The sequence below is a fragment of the Brienomyrus brachyistius genome, chromosome 17 (genome assembly GCF_023856365.1).
Source record: "Brienomyrus brachyistius isolate T26 chromosome 17, BBRACH_0.4, whole genome shotgun sequence".
Taxonomy (NCBI): Eukaryota; Metazoa; Chordata; class Actinopteri; order Osteoglossiformes; family Mormyridae; genus Brienomyrus; species Brienomyrus brachyistius.
In genome coordinates this window covers 22,957,406-22,973,048 of record NC_064549.1, presented here as the reverse complement: position 1 = coordinate 22,973,048, position 15,643 = coordinate 22,957,406, and the positions used below count along the sequence as shown (strand labels likewise).

At 46.0% G+C, this 15,643-nt stretch overlaps 2 protein-coding genes across 3 annotated transcripts; both read right to left on the bottom strand.

Annotated features, from left to right (window-relative positions):
• Window positions 1–1,210: 1,210 nt before the first annotated feature.
• On the bottom strand, window positions 1,211–2,816 carry med31 (mediator complex subunit 31). The gene is made up of 4 exons (XM_048981675.1): window positions 2,579–2,816; window positions 2,326–2,400; window positions 1,864–1,960; window positions 1,211–1,766 (listed from the first exon to the last, which is right to left on the bottom strand). The coding sequence occupies exons 1-4, from the start codon at window positions 2,598–2,600 to the stop codon at window positions 1,565–1,567; spliced, it is 396 nt and encodes a 131-aa protein (XP_048837632.1). The 5' UTR covers window positions 2,601–2,816; the 3' UTR covers window positions 1,211–1,564.
• A 2,733-nt stretch (window positions 2,817–5,549) lies between these two features.
• Window positions 5,550–15,061, bottom strand: slc13a5b (solute carrier family 13 member 5b). Of its 2 annotated transcripts, none has more exons than XM_048982301.1 (12): window positions 14,763–15,061; window positions 13,319–13,447; window positions 12,351–12,487; window positions 11,974–12,173; window positions 11,470–11,608; window positions 11,239–11,343; window positions 10,102–10,314; window positions 9,659–9,759; window positions 9,451–9,572; window positions 9,195–9,356; window positions 7,346–7,483; window positions 5,550–7,079 (listed from the first exon to the last, which is right to left on the bottom strand). In XM_048982301.1, the coding sequence occupies exons 1-12, from the start codon at window positions 14,862–14,864 to the stop codon at window positions 6,954–6,956; spliced, it is 1,674 nt and encodes a 557-aa protein (XP_048838258.1). In that variant the 5' UTR covers window positions 14,865–15,061; the 3' UTR covers window positions 5,550–6,953. The 2 variants fall into 2 exon arrangements, with proteins under 2 accessions (XP_048838258.1, XP_048838257.1); XM_048982300.1 differs by having other exon boundaries at window positions 11,239–11,361; window positions 14,763–15,059.
• Between the last annotated feature and the right edge of the window lie 582 nt (window positions 15,062–15,643).

Genomic DNA, 15,643 nt, shown 5'->3' with positions numbered 1-15,643 from the left:
ATGTCATCATGCAGTTACATGTACTGCAATCACATGCTACTATTACCCAGTTAGCAAAGCCCTGAGCTAGCAGCCTCCTGTTTACACTGGGTGGTCTGAGCTTGTTATCCATTCGAAAATGCACTTGGTGCGGAAACAAAGCAATCACAGCCCACTGCTGTCACCCTGATTGGTTTTCCCATCATCTTCCTAATAATCGGCTGATGAGAGATAGCATTTAATTAGCAATTCACATCCTCTAAAAACAAGTGCCTGCCGTGGATGCTCATTGTGTAGCAGTAAATGCAATCACATCATTATTCCTAAATGATTTATTTCGGTTGCCGTCTAACAAGTCTAATTTCTCTGCAGTCACGCTAGTTCCATTATACTGAGGAGCTAAACATTTCGCATCATCCCAGGACTCTGATAGGATCACGGCGAGCTTGAGCTTGCTTTAATATTTCTGTTTTTTGTCTGTTTGTTAGTTTCCCCTGCCCGTCCCTGCGGGCAGCGCACAATATCGATGAGGACAGAATGTGTGCAGACGCCAAACATAAACTCACCGTGTGGGAAAGTGCACAATTGTGGATTTCATGAGAACAGTGTGAAGCAATTGTAAACTAATGTAAGCAAAGACTAAAGGAAGAGGTAAACGCATTGCGTCCTGATAGCTCTTCATAAGACACGAGCAACCAAAATGCTCATCCCATAGCACAGATCATGCTGTCTGCATATAAAAGTGTACAGCAGATAAAACTGAAACTTAATCCCACTTGAGGTTTTTGTAAATAGCATCAGTAAGGTATTTCCCATGACCACCAAGCAAATGTTCTATAGCCATCTCACTGCGGGTGCATTGGTATCTCTGAAGCTAGGGGCCTGTGCTGGTTCCAATCCCGTAAATGCCAGGAGTGATCTTACTCTGATTGGGCCCTTGAGCCCTTAACCTGCACTTGCTTCGTCCCGGGTGTGACATTAATCTATATCCAGCCCTACAAGCAGGTCCTCCAACTTACAGGGCTGGTGGCAGGATTGGCTCTCCAGCCATCAGAAAAAAACTCACATTGTTCCATTCGGACTAGTGTGGTGCTGAGGTATCACCCATTGCACGGCTGCACTCGGTTTGTTCTGTGGTTTGTTCGGCTCCCTACCCCTCTCTCATTATGTTCTATAGGTGGGTGTTCCATCCTAATCAAACCTAGGAACAGCAGCCATGTCACAAAGCCAACTGGACGGAAACGTCACATCTTTATTTTACAGAGAAATTGAAAAACAACAAAAAAGGCAATTTAACTTTCAAACAAATGATGACAGGGGCAGCAAAGAGGATCTGTCTGTCCTTAACCTCCATGCTCCCTCCATTTCTTCACTCTTTCCTCTCCACACATTGGGAAAAAAAAAATCGGAAAAATGGGAAAAAGGGAGGATTACCCTCCAATGTAAATCAGTCAGACTGCTTTATCCCACCCCTGCTGGTCACATGTCAGTTTGCATTGGCTTAACCCTGTGCGGTTGGCATCAGGGCCCCACCCACCACATGTTTCAAGGCCTCTACCTTCACACCCTAAAAGGGCATGGTCTTTCATTTGGGGGCGGTGCCACTGTGCTGCTGCTGCTGCTGCTGCTCCGCCAAGGCCTGCTGCAGCCGCATGCGCTTGCGTGAGTAATGCTGCCAGTGCAGGAGCTGCTGCTCGTCTATGAATTTGGCACACTGAGCGTTCACCAGCTCCTTGCGGAAGTGTTCGTACTGCAGCAGTTCCAACATGTGCAGACTCTGGGGGTACCTGTTGGTGACGCAGAGAGAGGGCAGAACGCAAGTTATCTACATGCTATAAAAGAATCAGCTCAATTGCAAAACATTATGTGATGAACGGCACTTACTTCAGGTACTTGGCGTATTCAGGGTCCTTCCAGTACAGGAGGTATTTAAGATAGTTCACAAATGGTTTCTCTCGCAGGTAGCCCCGCTGTGCTAAAACTGAAAAGAAAACAAAAAACACAATTTAAAAACTCAGTCAGAAAAAATAACTAGAGAAAATGCATGGGACTGATGACAGAGAGCATTTTGTGGACCATTCCTTACTCAACGCCATATAATGGCAGTAATTTTCCAGATGTGAACAGCAGCCCAACAGTCTACAAATTTAACTAATCAGACTTTGCTGCAGTTTGACCAGAGGTGGACATTTGTTTCAACCATCCAGTTGAACATAAAGAGTCACAGACACAGAGTAATCGGTTGAAACAAAATCTTGGTCTGAATTTTTACTGTCTGGTAGAGAAATGTCTACCTTTACGTCTGACCAACAAAGAGGTGGACAGATCGATGAAGCGAATACGTACAATTGAGGTAATTGGGATTGGCGAGACACTGGACGAACTCCAGCTCCGACTGGAAGCGGGTCTTCGCCTGCTCTTCTGTACGAGGGAGACAGTGACGGTCACAAACATCATACATGTATGAAATACTTGCAGCAGGGAAAAACCCTTTGAGTCGCATAGTCTACAGGGCAATCCACGGAGTTCATTGCCAGGTATCGCGGACCACTGAGGTTCAAACGCAAACAGGTGATTATGACAGATAATAAACACAAACCTGTTTCCATTACCCCGGCCATGGGCAGCAACTTTGTAGTGGATAGCCAATTAGAAAAAACGATTCCCAAAAGTTATGGAAAAATGACCGAAGGCTGAAGATAGGTAAGTAGCGTGATCAGATTATTCAAAATACAGAATTAAAGACCATAACAAAAGAGAATGATCGTCTACGCCACCATTTTCCCGGAAAAATAAACTATCAGTGTAGAGTGGCGTTTTGGGAAGCGGAGACTTGATTGGATAGAACGTGGCGCATGGAGTCTTGTCATTGGTCTCATGAAACGTGATTTCGAATGCTCATCTCTCGCGATACCCTGTAAATGCCACGAGACTTTTCGCCGGTCGCATGTGTTTCCATATGTGGCCATCAGGTGGAGACTGTCGATTGCTGATTTTGATGGACCTGCTGCGCACACAAAATACTCTGAAGTTGTGGTAAGAACTTGGAGTAGCATGACAAATCTGTCCGGGATCTATACTTATATGTAATTTCATCCATTTTTCTCAGTGACAAAATTCAATTCACTATGAAGCGCGGGAAGCCGTTTGCGTGATCTTTTCGGGATGCGCACATTCTGGAAGCAAGCCCATGTTTGTGTTGATTTTATTTACGTGTTATTAATCTAATTAGGCATTAGACTGTGTAGTGTTCCCCTAAAACTTGGTGGAATGATGAGAAAGGGGAAAACAAAATTCATATTATTTAAAAAGGTAAATATATCAATATATCAATAAATATATACGTGTCGCCTTTGGCTTGCTCACTGGGGGCTTTGGGTGCGGATGCTGTAAAGCGCTTTGAGACAATGTAATGTTGTGATAATGTGCTATACAAAAATAAATTTGTTGTTGTTGTTGACATGTAACGTATAGTGAATAAGCCTTGTTAGAAATTGGTATTGTTTGTGTCCACTGTGCAGGCTTGCGAGTGAGTCCTAATACAGCACATTTTAATCTGGGTCAGAACACCCAGCCAGACATGAGCTTTTCATTCCATTCACAGGATGTACTTATGAGGTCTTCCACGGGGAGTAATTTTTCGTGGCTTTCCATTGTTGCTTTGTCATACGGTCGATTGTAATCTAAGTTTGTTACCGTTTGTGTCTTACAAATTTGCATATGTCACTGGAGTAATTCAGGTGAAGCACATTCTCAGGGTCCCTCCTGAGAACATGGGTCCGGGTGGCTAGCTGCCCACCCCCCTTATGTTTTAGCCATTAGATCCGGAAAAGTGAAATCTGTTTCTGGGAAGAACATGCGTGTAATACCTGATGCAGTCATATGTCATATAATATTTAAAAATCACCAGACACTACATCCTGAAGAGCAATTGGATAGTTGGGTAGGTCGTGACCCATATTTTTCACAAACTGCAACAGGCAGAACACTGTAATCACTTTTGTTAGACACTTAAGTGCTTAAACACTCAGTGACATAGGAGATAATGTGCGTGTATCTGTTCCTGTGGGGCAATGGCTATTCTGACTAGCATTACAGGGCAGGGAGCTGCTTCATAATTACTTACTTCTTCCTTTGTGGGATCACTGGCTGCCAGTGAGCGGGCTGTGATCCTCACCGCAGCTCTTCCGTAGCTCACACAGGCTGTGATTGTATCACTATACCAAAACAGGTTGTGTGGGCAAACTCAAGGGAGGTATCCCACCCATTTTCATCCAGCCTTCACCTTGTCCTGCATGTCCTCTTTGATGGACGATAACCCGGTTCTGGCCTGCAGAGAATTAGAACATTTCAGAGGTGTGAGATGGCCGTCAGTGCTTTGAACACCCAGAACACTTTAACAACAGAGAAATGGATACACAGACCCATGATCTGGATGTGTGATCTGTGGGTGTCCAAGTCTGGGGCGGCAGGTGACATGGATCTACAGAATGTTCCGGAGATAGAACCTGCTAACCAGCTGAGATTTAAGAAGGCTAGCTGGAGCAGGAGAGTGGCAGTCGCTGTTGATGATGACTGAGCTGGCTGTTGACGAGAGCTCATCATGGTGTCTTGAGCGTATGATTGCAGGCTGTGCCTGGACCACATGGAGGGAGTGTTGTGCCCTAACATCCCCAAGACCAACTGAAGAAGGGTTTAAAGTCTTAGTGGCCGCTTGGTGTCACACCATCTCATGAGGCAACACTCTGAACCAAATGGACGGTGACTTGTGGCGGTTCCTGGGCACTCCTACACGCCGACGCAGAGTCCAGCCACAGGCAGCCGTGGTTCTTTGGTATAATCTAAGTTTAGTCATAAGTGTCCAGGGTTGTCAGCAGAATTTCGCGTTGGGAAATACTGTGCAACTCAATGCCACATCTCTGCAAACAACTTATTTCCTTAATCAAACTAAATCTTGGGGGAATTTAGTTGTATTTAGTCATGCTTTGCCGACTTGTAAACATGTATTTCATTTCGTGCACTACATATTCCTCGTGGGGATGGAGGCGCTTAGTCAAGTCGGTGGTTCTTCAGAAGGTGTTACCCTAGGCGGCAGCCTGTATCACCTAAAGGTTTGACCTGCATTGGGGAGAAATTAAAATATTTCCTTGTAACAAATTGTACCAAATGTAACAAGGTGATCTGTAAGGGCATTTTATTTATAAGTTTAATTACAAAGTTGTTAGATAAACATGCATACAGTATGTGCAATTTAGTTACTTAAGACCATCATTTTTTGGCTCTCATTTGTTTTGAATATTTAAAGGTGAAGCTCCAGCAGTAACGGCTTCCTTTATAATGGCCAATAGTATGACGAGAGAATTGAACTTAAAACATAGCCAGGCTTGCCTTAAGGTAGAAACTAGATCAATGAAATTCAGACTGAAATTACTATAGTGTGATTTTGGTGTCGTCTTTTCTCCTTTGGGCTTAGGTGTAACCCGGTGTAGTCTGCAGTGACACACACCCCTTTTGGACATGGGTGTGATTTTAAGGGCAATCGAAGGACAGGCTGCACTAATTATGTGATCATTAGTACCTCATGTCTTTATTTCTTATACTCAGACGAGCACATATTCAGTTCTCCGTAAGACATTCAGACCTAAAATATGTATTTATTGACACCTGGGTACATTCGTGAACAAACAGTGTTTAAGGCTGATAAATGTTTCTGAAATGCTGCACATAACTAAGAGGGAGTAAAGGAGCATAGAAATCAAAACACAGCAGATATGTTCAGTTGCCACCATTACTGTGTGCATGGAGCTGAAACGGGAAAAGGACTCGGAAGGTGGAGGGACCAGGGTGGGAAACGCTGGGCAGAGAAAAGTTATAGTAGATTGCCCTGTAAATTCACAATACAGAATGTTGAATGCTTATAATCCTTACTGCTGCTGTGATTTGAACAGGGTATTTTCCAAACTAGGGGTGTCACTCCAGTACTGGGGGGGGGGGGCTGCACATTTTTGATTTCCCCTCATTTAACTCCCCTGATTCAACTCCTTGTGCTAATTACCACACAACTCTTGAACCGAGTCATTTATGGCAGAACAGGGAAAGAACTTGGCTACACAGGACTCTGCCCCCCAGGACTGGAGTTTGACACCCCTGGTTTAAACTATTCAACTTTATACATAGTTTTTGTTAATAAAATTATAATAACAAATATTGTGGGATTCACTCAACCTAAGTACAAGTGTCCGCGTTGAACTCCTTGTATCCTTGTATGTGCTCGATCACTGCACTGCCTCCTTTCAAGATGTGGCTATCGCATGTGCGCCCATTGCGGTGTTAGCATATTTTGCACCCCCCTCCCGCCATTTCAAATTCAACCCTTTGCATTAAGGCACCACCAGAAATACAATAACACGGTTATCTGGCTCTTCTATTCATTATCATCAATACAAAGTGCTAGGTGAATGAAATGAAACTATACTTGAAATGTATAGTTCTGACTAATGACATATTATTTTTTTAGTTGGCATGTGAATATTTGTTTTTTTTTCCAGCCCCTAAAGAGGCACCCAGCTGTCAGAGTCAAATCGTATAATTACAAAAAATCCACTACAGCCACTCTTGAGGTCTTTCAGTAAAATCAGAGACAGTGTGAAAGGGTGTAACGTCCAGCCAGAAGATGATTCTCCCGATGAGTGTGATGCAAACACAGGTTCCTGACAAGACGGATGGTCTTTGAATGCATTTGGTCGAGTTCGGGTATCACAGCCACGTCAGAGCGAGGTAGCCTGCTCAAGTTTGGGATGCAGGGAAGGTCCATGCTGAAGATTTAAAAATGTATTTTTTTGGTGGACATAGACCAGTTGTCCGCAGCTCATGCAGAAGCATATCTCTGTAGTGCGCCTGCAGGTCAGCTGTGGTACTGTGGAAGCCCCATTGAGGTCCTCAGCCCCTCGAGGAATGGTGCCCTCTGCTGGCTTTCACACCCTTGTGCCGTTGGCCCAGACCGGAAAGCTGTCCAGTTGGAACATAGCCTTGCCCCAGGTGTTGATGGCCAGCGTGATGCAGAAGAGGCCAATGATGTTCATGACCACGCCCACCTTGGCCTGAAAGATGGAGCTTCCCGTTAGCTTATTAGTTCCAGGAGAGTCCCCACCACAACCTTTTGCACATTCTAGATTACAGGTTAGTCCTGCTTATTTCTACAGCTTGGTAACATTGCTGTTATAGAATCAGGCAGATTCCCCTATTTCTTTATTTCATATTGCATGAAATAAATGTGCATTTTACATCAAGGGCTGTCCTGGGGCTGAGAAGACTGGGAACAAGGTCTCATCTCTAATACGTGTGTGCATGTGGCATGGTCACTTACCATGTCTGATACCTTGAGGTAGCCATAGGAGAAGACGATGGCATTAGGGGGTGTGGCCACAGGTAGCATGAAGGCGAACGAGGCGCTGAGAGTGCAAGGTACCATGACATAGAGTGGGTTCACTCCTATGGACTGAGACTGTAACACACAGACAGCCGGGTGACTCCTAACGACTGATACTGTAACACACACATAGCTGGGGGACTCCTAACAATGCTGAGAGTGCAAGGTACCATGACATAGAGTGGGTTCACTCCTATGGACTGAGAGTGTAGGACATAGACAGCCGGGTGACTCCTAACGACTGAGACTGTGACACACAGACAAGTGAGTGACCCCTAACGACTGAGGTTGTCTCAGACATACACATCAGCAAACTTATTTCAACACAGTTTCAATGTGTTTTCAAATGAATTTTGCAGGTATTATTTCCGGATAATTGCTGATTCGATTTATACATGGGTGTAATGATGTGTAACTCGTAGTATTTAGTGTAAATCAGATTTCACCTGCTGGACAAATTCACGCTTAGGGATTTTAATGTTACGTGGCTGTCGAGTTGTGTTTGCTTCTCACTACATTAATGACATGTAAACTCTGAGCTCTGAAGATAGTGTCAATGATCACACAGCATTTTGTCCACAATAGAACGTTTTCAAACCTGCTGTATCTAAACGCATCATTTAGCTGACTAACCTTACATTTACATTTTATGGATATTGACTGGGTTAAATCGCCTGTACTAAGATCATCACACGATCATGGAGTTGTGGCTTAATTCCATGTCTCCGGCCCGCTCCCCTGTCTCTTGCTGGGCTGTTGAAGAAATTTATAAGTGTGACTCCCAGTTTAAACCAGAATAGCAAATGGACATGCTGCCCCGGGGGCTTGGATCTCCACACATTCATGCATTCATTGTTAGATTTAAAAAAAAAATCTCTATACACATGTACAGAAAGACGGCCATTTTGTAACTAAAAATTCCCTCCCGTGGGTCTGTCCAAGCGCTCCGCTCCTTTCCGAGCCAATTTGTATTTCGATCACTGAGTCTCTCTCTCTCCTTTCTCTCATGCTTGATGTATAACAAAGGTGTCACACCAACTGCTGTGCTGAAATTAATCCCCCCCCCCCTTCTGAATGGTTGTGCCCTGGCACACTGAAAAGGCTGTCGGCGGTGCCATCTGAGCCCCTCTCTGCCTGGCACCGTGGGGGAGGATCTCTGCCCCATTCAGCCCTGAGGGGCTGCATAATTTGGCCAGTGCAGAATGTGGCTTCGGGCCAGTGGGCACTGGGTGCAGTTCTGACCCCCCCCTGCCTTTCTGTTCTATACGTAGCTTGGGGTGGATGGACGTCTCACTCCGGTACTGATCTGCTGTAGATCAAGAGGTGTGCATGCTGAGCTGCTCTTGAATGGTTGTGTTGTTTCTCCTGGCTGAGATCCTGTCCCAACTTCATTCCACTGGCAAACCTAGAGCTGGAAACGCTGAGGCCGGCCTATTGCTGGGATGCTGCTCCACACAGCATCATCTGACAGCTGATGTTAGCCCAAAAGTCGGCCGTGGGGCTACTTTTACTGTAGAACATTAAACAAGTCTATGGAGATGCGCAGATTTTTGTTGACAAATCCTACTCTGAATCGATAATAAATATAAAGTGGAATCCAACACGATTTCTAACATGATAGCTCTCGTGGGGCATGGAAGAAATCGTTAAAATATGGCCCCTGTCGACATGGTGGTTCTTAGATTCAGTCGTCCAGGTCGCTTCGGTTTTTTAATGCCCCTATCCACCTGCTTCCCTGTCAAAATAAGAGACCTCGTCCACATGCTGCCATACAGCCTGACCGTACCATGGAGGCCAGGACGGGCAGGAAGAGGGTCGCTGTGGCTACGTTGCTGGTGCATTCGGTGAAGGTGGCCACCAGGAGGCAGAGCACAGTGGCGATGGCCCAGGGAGGGATGCTGTGCAAAGGCGTCATCTGGCCGCCCATCCACTTAGACAGACCTGAGACCTGGAGAAAGTCCAAGCCAGCCATGTCACCATAGAGACACACGCGCACCGACACACACACACACACACACACAGACTCACACGCCCTCACCCACCTCGCTCCCCCTGGCCAAGGCGAAGCCACCACCAAGCAGAAGAACGATGTTCCAGGGCAACTTCTTCTGGACGATGTTCCAGGTGAGCAGTGCTGGACAGGGGGGGTTGGGGGGCGAAGACTCTGCAAAGCAACATGGCAATTTGACAGGTCTGTGTGCAGCGGGGATAGCGGGTCTGGGGTCAGCAAACGGCAGAGTGGGAACTCACCAGCTGGAAAGTCGCCCCTGTAGCAGAACCGTGGAGCCTTGGAGGGGAGGATGAAGAGGAGAACGGCGATGAAGACCGCCACCGTTGCATCAGTCACATACCTGGAGCGTTAGGGCAGTGGTCACTGCACACTGTCTGATACGCAAAATAATCTCAGCGATCAGACTCCCAGGAGAAACGTCTCGTGCATAATGTGTACCTGAGTTTAAGTCCCACATCATGGAGGTAAATGGGGAACATGGACAGTGGGTGGTGTTGTTTTAATTATTATTAATCTAAAATAATCTTAGGAACGTACAGAAAATGGATGGAGATACAGGGGGATAGTTTCAGGGAATTTGAACCAACAAACTTACTAATCTGGGTCTCGAATCATTCCCCTTCCTTCTGTTACTGCCTGTGGTGTGATTGTTATATCTGGCCCTCTGCCGGGTGACACTCACTCCGCCTCGGCGTTAAAGAGGTGCGTGGCCCAGCCAGCCGTGAAGCCCGGGTCCCGGGTGAACCACAGCGCCACCAGGAGGACAAACAGCACCAGGACACTCAGCTCCCCGAAGCACATGGGACCAAGCTTACGGAGCTCCTCGCGGATCACGCTGTAGGCCGCAATCTCTCTCTGTGATTTCTCCATCCCACAGCCCCACGTCTTCCTGAAGCTGCATCACAGGGGAAGAGAAAGTGGAGAAGACAATCAGGTAGATGGAGGTAGGTCATGCAATCAGTAAATTTTCCATGTGCCAATACGTCCAGATATAAAATATCTGCTCCTTCTTTTGTTGATATTTGTCAACATCTTTTATTCTTCCCAGTGGTCACTGTAACTCATTCATTCAGTCATCATACCCACTGACCACAGTTGGATAGAAGGACAGATACATTTACACATTTTTCTTTGTATGATATGAAGTTTGGAAAATGAAGTTTCCAATATAAGCAGGTGCCCAGAAATTTTTGCCAGTGGGCTATTTACTTTTATGCTTGTTTTTCCTGTGTAAATAATGTCTGATTCTGTGTCTGAGTAGTTTCATTTGGCTTTATGTGCAAATACTGTTGTGTATGATTATGTGTGTGAGCAGCGCTGTTTCGGGTTCTCTGGGTGGGCAGCGCTGTTTCGGGTTCTCTGTGTGGGCAGCGCTGTTTCGGGTTCTCTGTGTGGGCAGTGCTGTTTCGGGTTCTCTGTGTGAGCAGCGCTGTTTCGGGTTCTCTGTGTGAGCAGCGCTGTTTCGTGTTCTCTGTGTGGGCAGCGCTGTTTCGGGTTCTCTGTGTGAGCAGCGCTATTTCGGGTTCTCTGTGTGAGCAGCGCTGTTTCGGGTTCTCTGTGTGGGCAGCGCTGTTTCGGGTTCTCTGTGTGAGCAGCGCTGTTTCGTGTTCTCTATGTGGGCAGCGCTGTTTCGGGTTCTCTGTGTGGGCAGCGCTGTTTCGGGTTCTCTGTGTGGGCAGCGCTGTTTCGGGTTCTCTGTGTGGGCAGCGCTGTTTCGGGTTCTCTGTGTGGGCAGCGCTGTTTCGGGTTCTCTGTGTAGGCAATGCCATGGTTCTGCTTTATTTTTCCCTCACAGCTAGCACGTGAAATGCAAACCTACTTGAAGCCCATGAAGATGAACTGCAGCCAGAGCAGGGCGAGGACCAGCATGAGGATCATGTTGGGGAAGGCAAAGCCAAACCATGAGGCAAAGTTGATCACATCCCTATTGTCAGGAAAGAGCCTTGAAGAGACAGAGGACAAGTGGGTGGACTCAAGATCCCATGGACACCCCGATAAAGTCCCTCACCCTTCAGGGACACCAACCAGTGATTCACACTGATGCACTCACTGGTTCATCTGGCCTTTGAGGACCAGGTTGGGGCCTGTCCCAGTGAGAGTCGCGGTGCCCCCAATGCTGGCAGCGTAGCACACAGACAGGGTCATTCCCTTACACATCTGCTTCCACTCCATAGCCTCCTGAGGGGCAACTGTGCAGAGTCAAACACAGCATTCAGCAGCTTTCCTTCATAAGAACGCATTTCTGTTACCAGACTAGTGGTTTTATTCTCCCAAGCACTTTAGCTTATGATTGAGTTGAGCTGTTCTAAGTCCTAAAATTTTAACTTTATCTCTTATTTAAATTTAAAATTTTTTTTTATCTCAAGCTCAATTCCTTAACTTAAAGATCAACCAGCTTCCCAGTGGTCTGAGAAATGGGAGGAGGACAATGCATTTATCCATTTTTTGGAGAACACTGAAGGCTTTATCTCTGAAGGCCTCCTTCTCCTGGTCTTCTGTACAGTGTTTCCGCCTGGTCGCAGTCTCGCCCCTCAGGCTGACGGCTGATTCTCACCGTGTCCCCCCGCCTGCTTGCTGTCTGGTTCTGGGGGCTGGTCCCTCTCATCTCTGCTCATGATCTGCAGTGTCTCTGCCTCACCATGGTTGAGCTGCTCCAGCACAGCCTGGACAATGGGCACCATCATGGCGGTGGTGGCCGTGTTGCTGATCCACATGGACAGGAAGGCCGTCACGGCCATGAAGCCCATCATCAGCCTGGGTTTGATGGGACAGATGTCAGCTACCGGTGAGTGCAGGTGACCTCTGAGCTACAAGTATGTTTAGGTTCAGCTAATCTGTGCTACAAGAACTAAGCTCTATGACAGATTGGTGAATCTGGCACAATCATCTACAAGCGATACAGAATATCCCAGGGATGGGGGGGTCACTCACAGTGCTGGACGCACCCCCATGATGAGCAGCACCCGCAGGGCAATGCGCTTGTGCAGGTTCCAGTGCTCCACGGCCACGGCCACCATCAGCCCCCCCACAAACAGCATGTTTGTGTCCTTCAGGTACTGCATGCATACCTGACAGGACACGTGAGCGAGTAGGTACAGTGATGTCACTTCCTGGATGCGATACACTGATCATGGTTTCTGCTTTTTCCCACATACTGCAAACAATTCCATGTTCTCCATGTTTCATGTTCATATCCATCCCTATTCTATACCCACATGTGCTATGCGGGGTTGTCGAGGGTCCAGAGCCTATCCGGGAAGCTACAGGCGCGAGGCAGGAAACACTCACTATACACACCTACAGATAATCTGGTAACTATGATTCATCTCAGAATGTTTTGGACTGCGGGGATCAAATTTGAGAAGTTGAGGAATCCCCCATGATAGCCCCCATGTCCCAGACAGGACCAGCCCTGGGGGTTTGCGTGGCCCTAGGTGACATTCTGCTGAGTATCAGACTGTTTTACAAGAAAATTAGAGGAATATTAAAACTAAGGTAAATCACTGTAATGCGGAGTACAACCACAGGTATTTTTTCTGATCCATTTCACTCATTCTTAATCAAATGGCTCCCTAGATGATCGCCTGTGATACCTACAGGGCGGGTGGGCCCAGGTCCTGGAGGTGTGAGACGACAGTGCTAACCACTGCGCCACCATGCCCCCCCCCCCCACTTTTTATATCAGCTTTGTTTAAACAGAAAAATCACAATTGGGCGCCTTCCTGAGAGCTACAACACTGTGATGGTAACAATATTTACTTAGAAACGTTTTTTCTCTGCTGTTATCACTATTGCGTAGAGCTGTAGGATACTGTAATGAGACTGATGCTGTGAAGCCCTGAGGATCCATGTTTCCACAGTTACTGTTGCCGTGGCAATGCCATGCAGCAGGGGCCTACCTCTTTGGACTTCATGATACCCAGCAAGGGGAACAGCAGGGCAGGCAGCAAGGCGGTGATGGCCAGCGGCAAGGCCTCAGTGCACCAGAAGATAGCCATCAGCGCAATCACATAACCGCATGCTGCCTCCTGCAGGACGACATGAGAATGGCATATTTCCTAACAATACCAGCAGGGGGAGCAGCAGCTTAAAAAAACTGGCCCCGAAGATACAGGTACAGGCCATGAATGTCATGATTTTAGTCATCAAAAAACATGAACTGAACACAAGTACCAGCGAGTACCACCTAAGACTTCTCCTCCATTTTCACAACGGTAGAGCCACTCCCTGGACTGGAGTTGCCAAATTTTTCGTCATGTGTCTTGTTCCTTAATCGCAATACTAAAATCTCCATATACAGTATATATTTGCAGTAATAAAATCACAGGTTCGTCAGTTAGTGGCAGGTCAGTGATGTCACATCCTCAATGGAGGCTTCAGACTGACCTTAATATGAGTCTCTGTTCCTCCCTTAGGAAACAGCAAGTGAACAAAAACATTGGACTGTGTAATGACAGTAACGCAATGACCACAACGTAAGTGTCTGTCACTGGGTACTCAGAGGTGAAATTATTGCTCTGGATGAGTGTTATCCTTCACCAGTCACGCGATGGCTGGTGTTTGTTCAGGGCTATGCCAAGCTATAATCGCCGAACGTCGGATTTTTTAATTCCCGTGACTTAATGAGGAGATTATACGTCTGGTGCTGCTATGGAGTGAATGAAAGCGCATGCGCTTCACCTGCTGTGCCCTGTGTATGTCTATTATGTTGCGAACCAGGTGAGGGCAACAGGGACGAGTCATTTCAAATGTTCAGATTATCTTGGCTGTGCATTTGGGATAAGCAGAGCGAGCAGTGTTACGGGGACACGAGGGACCACATTCTTCGACATATTTTGCTCGCAGCTCCCGTTTGAATCACAAGCAGGAAGTTTAAAATGCACCTACTGTAAGTCACCTGCGTGTGAACGGTATTTTATAGGAGAAAAGAAAATACCTTCAGCTCCGCCCCCAGGATTAGCAATGTAATTTTATATGATTTTATTAAACATATATAGATCGAACTCGAAAGTTGTGCTTTTGATCATCCCCGTTTTCGAACAGTTAATGGAAATATGACACCTAAAAACACTCATTTAATAACCCTCTGCTTATTTTTACTTGGACATTATTTGACGAATTGGGTAGCAAAGTAGGACCTTTCAAGTTCTGCTGCGAATTTTAACTTCCCACTGATACTGATAAATGATTTAAAATAAAATCAGCCTTTGATTCTGTGAAACTCAAAACTTCTTATTTAAATCTTTGGACACTGTATAAAATGACTATAACCACATTTCCTAACGAAAATTAAAAATGCCGCAACTTTTATCTTCATTATTATGACGAAACGCATATACGTACCTTCGATCTAATTAGAAGGGGAAGAGGGAGCAGGAGGAGCGGCGTGCAGAAGAGGATCCCCGCGCTCCTCCGGCTCCAGAGCGCTTTCAGCAGCCGTGCCATCTTTTGTTACGGTGGAGAGGAGGAGAGAAAGCTCAGTACTTCTCCGCAATCTTTCACGTTGTTGAATGAGTGTGAGAGCGAAAGAATGTGATGGGGAGGGGGGGCCGGAGTAATTCATACCAAACAGGGATACGCACGGAACTCCCCATTCGTGCTCGGGGTCGCGGCGCCTTTGCATGAGTTAAAATATGACCCTCCCCGCTGTAACTTTTAACAAAGTTCCGAAGATTATCCAAAGTCGGATTTTATATGTGGGTGGTATATCACATTTTCTTTAATTGTTTGTAGTAATCTTTCATCTGTATGTCGTCCTTCGTATACCGTTTATTCATTATTTGAACACTATATATCAACTCACGTTATTATCGTTTCACACGCGTGAAACGGAATTATGTTTCTACGGAGCAGTATGGGACCACAGCCTGAACAAAACGGAAGAGAAAGAAACGCTGAATAATAAATACTGGGGAAAAATAAATTGAAACAATGCGTAATACAATCCAAGATGAAAAAAAAAAAGTTTTGGAAGGTTCTGACTACTGTATTATATTTACATATCAACATCTTATTGATGCTTTGAATTTTGTGGATACGGTTGCACCTGAACTGCAGTCCCTGTACAAACTGCTGCGGGTTTAAATGTAATAAAGGTCCTAAACCAATACAAACCGAACAACAACATACCGTTGCATTTTCTAATGTTGTCTAATAATAAGATAATTGAACTTCAATTACTGTTTCATTACTGTTCAGAATTGTTTTTTTTTTTTTTCTTAAAA

Bases quoted from the DNA above. Each gene is read 5' to 3' on its own strand.
- med31 (XM_048981675.1), bottom strand. From the start codon at position 2,600: ATGGCCGGGGTAATGGAAACAG. The intron at 1,961-2,325 runs GTACGTATTCGC...TTTTCTTTTCAG, and splicing joins CAATCCCAATTACCTCAATT to TTTTAGCACAGCGGGGCTAC. The intron at 1,767-1,863 runs GTAAGTGCCGTT...CGTCACCAACAG, and splicing joins GAATACGCCAAGTACCTGAA to GTACCCCCAGAGTCTGCACA.
- slc13a5b (XM_048982300.1), bottom strand. From the start codon at position 14,864: ATGGCACGGCTGCTGAAAGCGCTCTGGAGCCGGAGGAGCGCGGGGATC. The intron at 12,488-13,318 runs GTAGGCCCCTGC...GTGTCCTGTCAG, and splicing joins GTATCATGAAGTCCAAAGAG to GTATGCATGCAGTACCTGAA. The intron at 11,609-11,973 runs GTGAGAATCAGC...GACTCTGCACAG, and splicing joins CAAGCAGGCGGGGGGACACG to TTGCCCCTCAGGAGGCTATG.